This window comes from Carcharodon carcharias, chromosome 6 (assembly GCF_017639515.1).
Source record: "Carcharodon carcharias isolate sCarCar2 chromosome 6, sCarCar2.pri, whole genome shotgun sequence".
Lineage (NCBI taxonomy): Eukaryota > Metazoa > Chordata > Chondrichthyes > Lamniformes > Lamnidae > Carcharodon > Carcharodon carcharias.
The window spans coordinates 54,555,243-54,568,053 of NC_054472.1; the positions used below are offsets into that span (position 1 = coordinate 54,555,243).

Consider the following 12,811-nt stretch of genomic DNA (forward strand, 5'->3'; position numbering starts at 1 on the left):
TTAAGTGTTTGAAAACTTGAGGAGATAAATCAGTTTGTGTTTTTCTACCAGATAAGCGAAGCTTAAATCATTAAAATGATAAAGCTGTGTTATAAAAACCACTTATTTACATGAACAGAGAATTAATCAGTTCAGAATAACTCAGTAATAATGAACACATGATACTTGTACTGCAGCACATAGTTTTGCAAAGTGCCAGAATACAATTAGAAAATATTCTTATGATCTATATTTGAATTAGCTGATTAGTTTATCGTTAACGTATCAAGTAATTCAAGTTAATAAAAAAGGTACAAAAGGTAATGAGAAAAACAAAGTGATATTAACACAAAAAGTACAAGTCCAACAAACGAGTATTGCTGTTCTATGTATTCTAGGTTGTAGCTATTCAAATTAAATTATGAACAGACCAAAACAAATCTAGATTGTTGTTTGAGTGCACAACACTAACTGTTGAAGACTAATATTACAAATAATCTTCAAAACAATTATATTTTCCATGAACAGTACATCTGCTCGTTAAATCTTCTAAGGCACTGGGGTAAATGCGAGTGGGCAGGCTCACGTTTCAATCACATTTGGAGCACTTCTCCATCAATTTTCTAACAGAGTGAGATGCTTCCAAGTAACACCTTTCACAGAAACCTTACATATTAAGGAAACTTACACACACATACATTTATAAAGCTGTTCTTTGCATCTTCAATATATAAAATTACATATTGATATACTTGACCTGGAACAAATTTATTATAATTCATATTGTTTTGATTTTATATCATTTTACTAAAATATTCTCTGGAAAATGCTTACTTTACACAACCTGTTCTTAACCAACCTTCCTTACCCAGAAGAGCATAATTCCACCAGTTCCTGTGATTATTTGCAGATAAACAAGAAGATTACAAGCCTGGGATTGCTTTCTAGATGATTGTGCTTAAAAGCAAAGGACACGTATACCAGGACTACTCAGAATACAAACAACACAAGAAGCACTAGTGACCCATCTGGTATCCAGTAGACAAAGACGAAATGGCTCTAAAGCCCAGCATGTGAGGCCTTTGAGAAATATTCTTCTGGCATTTCATCACAGCAGCCCTAGACCAGTTTATCTTGGTGGCTTGAGGGAGTAAATAGAGCTGTTTATTAAAGCTACTCTGCTGTATTACATTAGACGGAGCAGACCACCTGGACCTTTTAGATTGTTGTAGTTTTTTTTTAATTTGCAGACTGGCTTCTGCAACAACAGAAATTACTATACTTACTAAAGGCACATATCATTTGGATCAGGAGTAAAATATAAAAGCAGAACACATTCGTAGAATACTGTAAATTTCTCAAGAATGTACACCAAATCTGAGTATTTACATCTCCTCAATGGTGTACTGCATATATAAAATAACAGTAGAAAGGGAATTAAACATTTTTTGATGATAAAGTCATATTAAGCAGTAAACAAAAACCAAAAAGCTGCAAATAGTTTACAACATTAATTGTCAGGGTGGGATGTTGAATTTCTCACTAACAATAGCTACGCAGACAAGATAATAGAAAAAAAGGTACTGTAAATATGAATTATATGAATCATACTGTTATACCCCCATGGAAAAATAAGAGAGGAGTTGAGAAATGGCTGACTCCATACCTGACCAATTACAGCATGCATGGTCCCTGTATCCTGCTGGGCCAAGAGATCGCTATCCATCATACATATCTTGTGAAGAGCAGAATGGGGGTTTCTGCCATGCATCTGTCAATCAACGCTTGCAGTCAAAATCTTCACCAAACAGAGGCAAAAGCAAAAAGTCAAGCTGCTTCACCAAATAGGATTGAAAAAAATCACATGACAGCAGTACACACATACACACACACACACAAACACACTGCATGTATTTCCTGCACATAAGAAGTGACCTTGCTTCAAAATTGCAACATTCAGAAATTTGCCATTCAATTATCTGATTATAAGTGCCTGTTTTAAATGAAAAAAACAAATAAATAAAGCTTTATTTGGAAAGACAATGATTTCTGTAATTTTGTACCATTTTTATAAAACATCAGATTAAGTCACTGATATTCAAAAAACTATATCTACAGCTGAACACTAAAGATTATTGATATACTTAGAATCTCAATATTAGTGTTATGCAGTGCACTAATTGAAAGCCTATCTCTATAATAAAGGAAGGTAAATGTGTATGTATGTACCATGTTACAAAATTTCATGTCAAAATTGTGTTAAATGGTCTGTAACACCTTTTTTCAATATACAATACCAAAATGTTAAAATAGTACACAAGTACAAATAACTGTTGAGTGCAAAATATCCTGCACTAAAAGCAAGGAAATATTGCTGCTTGTCAAAAGTGAGCACCAAAGATCGAGGCACTCATTTGTACTTGTGGGGAATAAACGAGACAATTAATTGTTGTGTAGTTGTTTTGCATCTACAATACAATATACTTTTAAGATGAAAGTAAACCACCTTTTAATTTGCACTTTACGTATTTGCACATTACTGAAAGTTAGTAAATCAATGTCCAAATGTCATTTCAATTCAAATAAAGAGCATTAGAAGTTTGAGTTTTGTAATTTGATTGATGTGGAAAAACATTTCTAACACAATACCTTTGTGTTGTAAGGTACTCCCCACACATCATTTAACAAAAGGCAGAACTGGGGTGCATTCACCCTGTTTCTAATGTATCACATGCCCTTGTTTATTTTAATTTGCTTCATATTTCTTCTGTTCCAAGACAATGTTGACAAATGAACGCTACCACCAACTCTGCAACACTTGCTCCAGTAGACTGCATCAAACTGTTCCCCTTTGCTGCAAATTATAAAACATCATCACCAAGGGAATGTTTGACGGGTTCAATCTTTTGTCTTTTTACCTGTGAAGTATTCACAGCATTCGGCTTCAGGCAGACAAGCTATTTTTCTGCTGTCAAACCTTTAATTATTGCCACTCTGGGGGACATTAGAAAGTTATGATTGATTAATTTTGAGAAGTTTAATTTTGGACGTAAATTAGGTTTCTTAAACAATATTAGCCAACACTGATGAAACTCACTGAATAAGACTATTCCCCGAGCTACATTTAACCCGGGACTGCCACACAGAGAGGATGAGCCGTTATCCTGGTCATGAACAATAGGCGGAGCGTGTCCAAGGACTGTAAACAGGAGCTCAATGCTGCGGGCAATCACACTATATACACCAACATTTACATCCACACACTGTAATAAACACACTTCCACACAACCCCACCGTGCACACACTGACACACATCCACTGTACAGACCCTCAGGCACTCCCCTCACAAGCAAACCAACTATACCACACACACTGTAGAGGCACTTACCTCTATCCTTCACAGGCACCCATATAACACACTCCACAAACACACCCATCACACTGTCACACACATTCACAAACACGCCACACGCTCACAAACACGCCACGTGCTCACAAACACACCAAGCACTCACAAACATGCCTCGCGCTCACAAACACGCCACGCGCTCACAAACACGCCTCGCGCTCACAAACACGCCACGCGCTCACAAACACGCCACGCGCTCACAAATACGCCTCGTGCTCACAAACACGCCTCGTGCTCACAAACACGCCACGCGCTCACAAACACGCCTCGCGCTCACAAACATGCCACGCGCTCACAAACACGCCTCGCGCTCACACACCCCTCAGTTTCACACAGACACCCCTCAAACTCATAAACCCCTCACACTCACACATACCTTTCACACTCAAACATGCCCACTGCAACACAGCCTCCCACACTCATACACACTCCTCACATTCATACAAACTTCATACACTCCCACACCCCCAAACACACAATAATACCCCACACATTCACAAAAACCCTTACACTCATGTACTCACCTCCACACACCTTCACACTCAAGCATTCCTCCAGCTCAAACACTCAGACACATACATACTGTAACACACATACACACACCCCTTCACATTCACGTATATCCTACACAATCACATGCATCCCACACAGTCACAAACACACCCCACCCTTCATATGCAATTTTCTACTTTCACGCGCACTCACAGTCACCCTTCGTACCCACACATACTCCCAAATGCTCCTCAAACTCTCACACTCATAAACACCCCACTCACACGCACTCCTCAAATTCATTCACTTCATAATCACACACACACACACTTATAAACACCCCTCACACTCACAAAAACTTCTCACATTCACACATACCCAGACATCCCACTCACTCACACACCCCAAGCATTCACACATGGCAAACACACACCCCCCTCACAAAAAACCCTCACATTACACTGCAACATGCTCTCTCACACATACACACCCACTGTAACACAGCCTCTCACACACACCGCTTACACTCAGAAACACCCACAGTAATCTCACACACACACACACACACAAACCTCCCTCACACTCACATATAACCCACCCAATCTCACACTCACACATACACATCCATACCATTGGGGAGGAGTTAAACTAACTTGGTAGGGTTGTGGGAACCAGAAGATTATACAAGAGACGAACACCAAGGTGCACAGGATATTGGAAGAGACAGATAACACAAGAGTAGGAAATAAGGTAGTAAGAAGGGTCAATGTAACAAGAAAAACAATGCAGTCTAAATAAGGGCTACTGTGCATCTATGTGAATGCATGCTGTGTGCTAAATAAGATTGGTGAGTTGCAGGTGCAGATTGCCATCTGGAAATATGATGTTGTGGCTATAACAGAGACCTGTCGGTGTAGTCTGTAGGCCATCAATTGGTGGGAAGGATGCAGAGGAACAAATTTGCAAGGAAATTACAGAGACTTGCAAGAATTATAGAGTGGTTCTACTGGGGAACTTTAATTATCCAACATAGACTGGGATAGTAGTGGTGCAAAGGGCAGAGAGGGGCAAGAGTTCCTAGAGTCTGTTCAGGAGAATTTTCTGAGTATGTTTCCAGTCCAATGAGAAAGGAGGAATTGCTGGACCTGGATCTTGAGCATGAGGTGGGCCAAGTGGATCAAGTGTCATAGGAATATGGGGACATGGGACTTAGGAGCAGGAGCAGGTCATTTGGCCATTCGAGCCTGCTCCACCATTTGATAAGATCATGGCTGATCTGGTTGTCTCAGCTCCAATTTCCTGCTCTGCTCCCCATCACCCTTGACTCCCTTGTCTATCAAAAATCTATTTCAGTCAGCCTTGAATAAATTAAATGACTCAGCCTCCATTCCTTTCTGGGGGGGAATTTCACAGATTAACAAATCTCTGCGAGAAAAAAAATCCTCCTCATCACCACCTTAAAAGGTAGATCTCTTATTCTTAAACCGTGTCCCCTAGTTCTTGGGTCTCTCATAAGGGGAAACATATTTTCAGCATCCACCCTGTCAAGTCCCTTCAGGACCTTATATGTTTCAATAAGGTCACCTCTCATTTTTCTGAACTCTAAAGGGTATAGGCCCAAGCTATTCTACTTGCCTTCTTTAAATAAGCCCTTCATCCCAGGAATGAGTCGAATGAACCTTCTCTGAACAGCTTCTAATGCAATTATATCCTCTTTCAAACAAGGGGACCGAAACTATACATAGGCCAGAATTTTGACCTTGATGTGTGGGCAGGTCCCACCAGCTCGGCAGCGGGCGGGCAGGCGGGCTCAGCCGCCGAAACAGGGCTGGCTGCCATTTTACTTGGGTGGGCCAATTAAGGCCTGCCCAGCAGCCTGCCCAACAGTTGTGCGGTGGGGGGTAATACCCCATCTGTCAAAGTGCGCTCTTTCACGCATGCACACAAAAGAGCGCACTGCTCCCTGAGACTAAGTGCTGTCTCAGGGAGAGTGCTAAATGTTTAAAAAACTTTAAAAATAGAGAAAGAAAAACATTATTAACATGTCCCCAAATGTGACACTGTCACACGAGATGGGACATGTTAATAAATATGAGTGAAACTTTAATAAACTTTTTAAAAACTGAGATGAAACCTCATCCACTGGTGGGATGAGGTTTTATCTTTTTTCAGAAGCCTGCTGGGGCTCCTGGCCTGCCCGCCAGCCTTAAGGTTGGACGGGCAGGTCTTTCAATGAGCTTAATGATCCTGTCAATGGCCAATTGAGGCCATTGACAGGTTGGCGGGCGAACAGCTGTTTTTGCTGTCCATCCGCCTTCCTAAACATTTAAATGGACCGGGATGACGTTGAGGGTTCCTCCCGACACCATCCCGCGTCATTTTCCCGTCGGCGAGCGGAACCCGCTCCCAAATCGCCAACGGGAAAATTCTGGCCATAGTATTCATTTACAGCTGCTGTAAAACTTCCGTACTTTTACATTTCATTCCCCTTGCAATAAACGCCAACATTCCATTTGCTTTCCCAATCGCGTGCTGTTCCTGCACACTAAAGTTTTGAGATTCATGCACCAGGGCACACAGGTCCCTCTGTACCACCAAGTTTTGCATTGTCTCTCCATTTAAATAGTATACTGCTTTCCTATTCTTCCTGTCTAAGTGGCGAGTTCTCATTTTCCCACATGATAGGCCATCTGCCAAATTTTTGCCCACTCTCTTAACCTGTCTATGTCATTTTACAGGCTCTGTACTTCCTCTTGACAACTTACTGTCCTTCATATCTTGATGTCACCATCAAATTTAGCTACCATACATTTGGTCCCTTCATACAAGTCATTGAGGTAGACTATAAATATTTGAGGCCCCAGCACCGTTCCCTGTGGTACTTCACTAGTTACATCTTGCCAACCCATAAAAGACTTATTTGTTAAATAACGAATCTTTTATCATTGTTATTGGGGGTTACCCCTGACACCAACTGATCTTATCTGGTGTAGTAACTTTAATATGGCACCTTATCAAATGCCTTTTGGAAATCCAAGTACACCACGTCTACAGGTTTCCCCTTTATCCACCTTGCTTGTTAATTCCTCAAAGAACTTGAACAAATTAGTTAAACACGATTTCCTTTGCACAAAACCATGCTGACTCTGCCTGATCCCATTATGATTGTCTGCTTAACTTCCTTAATAATGGATTCTAGCAATTTCATTCTGACAGACATTAGACTAACTGGCCTATAGTTTCCTGCTTCCTGTCTATCTCCTATCTTGAATAAAGGTGTTACATTTGCTATTTTTCCAATCCATTGGGACTCTTTCAGCATCTAAGGAATTTTGGAAGATTATGATTCCACAGCCACTTTTTTTTAAGACCCTCAGATGCAGGCCGCCTGGTCCTGGGGACTTGTCAGCATTTAGGTCTAATAGTTTTCACAGCACTTTTTCTTTGGTGGTGGGGGTTGTTTTAATTTCCTCCCTCCCCTTTACCTCTTCATTTTCAAGTATCTTTGGGAGGTGTTCTAGGTCTTCTATAGTGAAGACAGGTACAAAATACCTGTTCAATGTTTTCCATTATCAATTCCCCACACTCACATACTAGACGGCCAACACTAACTTTAGTTCCTCTTTTCGCATTTAAATATTTTTAGAAACTCTTACCATCTGTTTTTATATTACTAGCTAGCTTTCACTCACACTCTACTTTCTCCCTCTTTAATTTTTTTAAATTATTCTTTGCTGGTCCTTAAAATCTGTCCAATTTTCTGACCAACCACTAATCTTTGCAGATTTGTATAGTGTTTGATACTGTCCTTAACTTCCTTATTTAGCCATGGATGATGCCCAATCTGATTCTACATCTTGTCCTTTCGAGCTAAGGTCACCTCTCACTTCTGTTCTAATGACATACTTAATCAACAGAGCTACAACACCACCTTTTCCTAGATTTCTGTATTTTTAAAATGTCAGATACCCTTCAATATTCAGGTCTCAACCTTGGTCGCCTTGCAACCTTGTCTCTGTAATGGCTATCAGATCATACATATTTATCTCCATCTGTGCTAACAATTCATCTATTTTGTTACAAATGCTGCTCACATTCAGATACAGAGTGTTTAGCTCTTTCTTTTTATCATTTTTGCAACCTCTGGCATTATTTGCTGGTGCAATCTTAAGTTTGTATGCCCTGTCCCTTCCTGCCACACTCTGGTTATCATTATACAAATTGCTATCCTGCTCTATTACCTCAGTGTTTCTCTCTAATTTACCACATCTCCTCTCACATGATCCCTTCTCCCTAGTATTTAGTTTAAAGCGCTCAGCATCAGTAGGGGAATATTTAGGGGCCAGTGATTAGTGTATCATAAGGTTTAGGTTGGCTGTGGAGAAGGGCAAGGTACAATCCAGAGTAAGAATAATTAACTGGAGGAAAGTCAACTTCATTGGGTTAAGAGTGGATTTGGCCTAGATAAACTGGGATCAAAGACTGGCAGGAAAAACTGTAACTCAACAATGGACTGCCTTTAAATAAAAGATAGTTTGAGTACAGTCATGGTACATTTGCACAAAAGGGAAAGGTAGGGCAATCAAATCCAGAACTCCCTGGAAGATGGAAGAGATAGAGACTAAGAAGAAGCAGACAGTATGCTTTGTTAGGAAAGAAAACAATTAACCGTTAAGGAATGTTTAAGAGGTAATTGTAAGTTAACAAGCTAAGTACTTCACTTGGTGTGTATATAAAGGTGAGACAATGTGTCTGTGGAGTTTTATGCAACAAAATGGAGAAGCTAGTCTTGGTCTGACTTTGTTATCAACCAGCTATTGGAACTTTAACAAGCTTGTGGCAGATGTCAGGTGGATAATACAAATGAGAACCAGCCTGAATATGGAAGGTTCAGAGGCGATGTGAAAAAAGCAAATAAGAGAAGCAAAGAGACAGTTTGAGAAGAGATTGGCAGCTGACACAAAAGGGAATCCAGAAGTCTTCAATTGGCATGCATAAATAGTAAAAGAGTGGTACAAGGAGGAGGGGGTCTGATTAAAGACCAAAAAGGGGATTTATGCATGGAAGAAAGGAGCATGGTTAAGGTACTAAATGAATACTTTACATCTGTCTTTACTATGGAATATGTTGCTGCCCAGGTGAGGTGGGAGTGACTGTCCTTGACATCAAGGAAGCATTTGACTGAATATGCCATCAATTAGCCCTAGCAAAACTGGAGTCAACAGGGATCAGGGGAAGGCTCTCCACTGGTTGGAGTCATACCTAGCGCAAAGGAAGATGGTTGTGGTTGTTGGAGGTTAGTCAGCTCACTTCCAGGACATTGCTGCTGGAGTTTCTCAGGGTAGTGTCCTCGGCCCAACCATCTTCAGCTGCTTCATCAAAGACCTTCCTTCCATCATAAGGTCAGAAATGGGGATGTCCACTGATGATTGCACAATGTTTCAGCACCATTTGTGACTCTTCAGATACTGAAGCAGTCCATGTCCAAATGCAGCAAGACCTGGACAATATCCAGGCTTGGGCTGACAAGTGGCAAATAACATTCATGCCAGACAAGTGCCTGGCAATGACCATCTCCAACAAGAGAGAATCTAGCCATCGCCTTTTGACATTCAATGGCACTACCATCGCTGAATCCCCCACTATCAACATCCTGGGGGGTCACCATTGTCCAGAAACTGAACTGGACTAGCCATATAAATACTGAGGTTACAAGAGCAGGTCAGATGCTAGGAATCCTGTGACGAGTAACTCACCTCCTGACTCCCCAAAGCCTGTCCACCATCTACAAGGCACAAGTCAGGAATGTGACGGAATGCTCCCCACTTGCCTGGATGAGTGCAGCTCCCACAACACTCAAGAAGCTTGATGCCATCCAGGACGAAGCAGCCAGCTTGATTGGCACCACATCCACAAACATTCACTCACTCCACCACCGACGCACAGTAGCAGCAGTGTGCACCATCTACAAGATGCACTGCAGGAATTCACCAAAGCACCTTAGACACCATCTACCAAACCCACAACCACCACCACCCAGAAGGACAAGGGCAGCAGACACATGGGAGCACCACCACTTGTAAGTTCCCCTCCAAGTCACTCGCCATCCTGACTTGGAAATATATTGCCGTTCCTTCAAAGGGTCAAAATTCTGGAACTCTCTCTCTAACAGCAATGTGGATGTCCCTACACTACATGGACTGCAGCGGTTCAAGAAGACAGCTCACCACCACCTTCTCAAGGGTAACGCAGAATGGACAATAAATGCTGGCCTAGCCAGCAAAGTCCACATCCCATGAGTGAATAAAAAAAAGTCATGATGAAAGAGGAGGTAGTTCAGATGCTTGAAGGGTTTAAAACTGATAAGGAGGTAGTTTTGGATCGGCTGTCTGTACTTGAAGTAGATAATACACCAGAGCCAGATGAGATGCAACCAAGGACTTTGAGGGGAGTGAGAGAGGAAATTGAAGAGGCACGAGCCATAATTTTCCAACCTTCCTTAGACTCCAAGGTGCTGCCAGAGGACTGGATAGTTGCAAATGTTAAATCCTTGTTCAAAAAATGGTGTCATGATAAGCCTAGCAATGACAGGTTAGTGCAGTGCTTCCCAAACTTTTCCAACAGGTTAGTCCAATGCTTCCCAAATTTTTCTCAATGTGACTCCATTTCAATGCCTCAGACATTGTGTGACTCCAGGGTGAAAATTTGGGGGTGGGGTTGGCTATGGGGGAGGTGAAGCTTCAGGGGCAGGTGGGGGAAAGCAGTTGAATGTGGGGGGTGGGGTGCGGGTTGATGAAAAGCCAAGTTTCTCCAAAAAGAAAACAAACACTACCTTCTCACAGGCATTTTCTGCAGCAGCAATCAGGCCTAGAGCAGTCTATAAGGCCATGCCCCTCAACAAAAATGCAAACATTTAAAGGGGCCTGGAAGGTGTCAGAAATTATCCTAAGCTCCACAGCGACCATTGCTACGCCAAAGCTCACTACCCCAAAATTTCCTTGGTCACGGCACACAATTTTGGAAGCCTCGACTTGTCAGTTTAACCTCAGTGGCGGAGAAGTTTTTAGAAACGAAAATCTGGGACAAAATTAATAGTCATTTGGGCAGATGGGGTTTAAAGAAAGCCAGTATGGATTAGTTAAGGGTAAGTTGTGTTTAACTAATTTGCTTGAGTTTTTTGATGCAGTAACAGAGAGGCTTGATGAGGGCAATGCTGTTGATGTGGTGCACATGGATTTCTTGAAGGCATCTGATAAAATGCCACACATCACACTTCTAACTAAAGTTGAAGCTCAAGGGAAGAGTAGTTACATGGATATGAAATTGGCTGAGTGACACTGAGTAGTGGTGAACAGTTGTTTCTCAGACTGGAGGAAGAGTTATAGTGGAATTCCCCAGAGGTCAGTGTTAGGACCCCTGCTCTTCCTGATACATATTAAATATAAACTAGGCCTTGGTGTACAGGGCACAATCTCAAAATTTGCAGATGACATAAAACTTGGAAGTATTGTGAACTCCGAGGAGGATAGTGTAGAACTTCAAAAGGGCATAGACAGGTTGGTGGAATGGGTGAACAAATGGCAGATGAAATTTAATGCAGTGAAGTGTGAAGTGATTTATTTTGGTAGGAAGAACACAAAGAGACAATATAAAATAAAGAGTGCAATTCTAAAGGGGGCTCAGGAGCAGAGGGACTTGGGCGTATTTGTGCAAAAACCATTGAATGTGGCAACCATTGAATGTGGCAAGGCAAATTGAATCCTGGGCTTTTTAAATATGGCCACAGTGTACAAAAACAAGGAAGTTATATTAAACCTACATAAAACACTGGTTCGGGCTCAACTGGAGTATTATGTCCAGTTCTGGGCACCACATTTTGGGAAGGATGTGAAAGCATTAGAGAAGGTGCAGAAAAGATTCACAAGAATGGTTTGAGATGAGGAACTTCAGTTACATAGATAGATTTGAGAATCTGGGACTCTTCTCCTTGGAGAAGGTTGAGAGGAGATTTGATAGAGGTATTCAAAATTATGAGGGGTTTGGACAGAGTAGATTGAGTGGAACTGTCCCCACTGGTGGAAGGACCAAGAACCAGAGGGTACAGATTTAAGGTAATTGGCAAAAGAAGCAATGGCAACTTGAGGGTAAACCTTTACTCAGCAGATGGTAAGGGTCTGGAATGCACTGCCTGAGTACGTGGTGGAGGCAGGCTCAATCAAAGCATGCAAAAAGGGAAGTGGATCACTACCTGAGAAGGAAAAATGTGCAAGACGGGAAAAAGGCTGGTGAATGGCACTAGGTGAATGGCTCCTGCAGAGGGCCAACAGGCACAGCAGGCTGAATGGCTTCCTTCTGTGCTGTAACTGTTCTGTAATTCTATGTCATACCCTCACAGTTACGAATTCATAGGTAACTCTCTCATTCGCACACACAATCTCCCCAACCCCTCATACTCAGATGTACCTTTGTATTCACACATACACACCCTCATACGCACACCACACACATTCACACCACATCCTCACTCATTCATACAAATCCTTCTCACTCACATACATACACTTCACACACTGATACACAACCAATATACAATCACCCCACACCCTCATATTCACATATTCAAGTGCACCCTCATACTCACAAGCATCCACTCAACACATCCTCACATAAACCCAATACACTCATGCGCACACTCTAACACATCCCATACATATCTCTCACTCACAGGGCTGGATTTTGTTGTGGCGGTGGGGGCCCTGACAATGGGCCTGAAAGCTGGGGGAAACCTTGTCTCAGTCATTTGTGGGCTGCATTTTAGGCCTATCTGGCAGCTAATTAACTGCCATCAGGGCTTCCTTCCCTTTACTGGATAACAGCTCGCCCCCAAGAGAGCAGTAGAGGCTGGGTCATTGAATATTTTTAAGGCTGAGT

The 12,811-nt window shown here is 41.9% G+C and overlaps 1 protein-coding gene across 1 annotated transcript in view; it reads right to left on the reverse strand.

Moving 5' to 3' along the window:
• Positions 1-12,811, reverse strand: part of pou6f2 (POU class 6 homeobox 2) — a 1,008,671-nt gene that overhangs the window by 962,862 nt on the left and 32,998 nt on the right. Inside the window, exon 2 of the mRNA XM_041189250.1 lies at positions 1,646-1,777. Coding sequence (XP_041045184.1) covers positions 1,646-1,750 — 105 coding nt within the window. The 5' untranslated portion in view covers positions 1,751-1,777. The remainder of the gene's footprint in view (positions 1-1,645; positions 1,778-12,811) is intronic.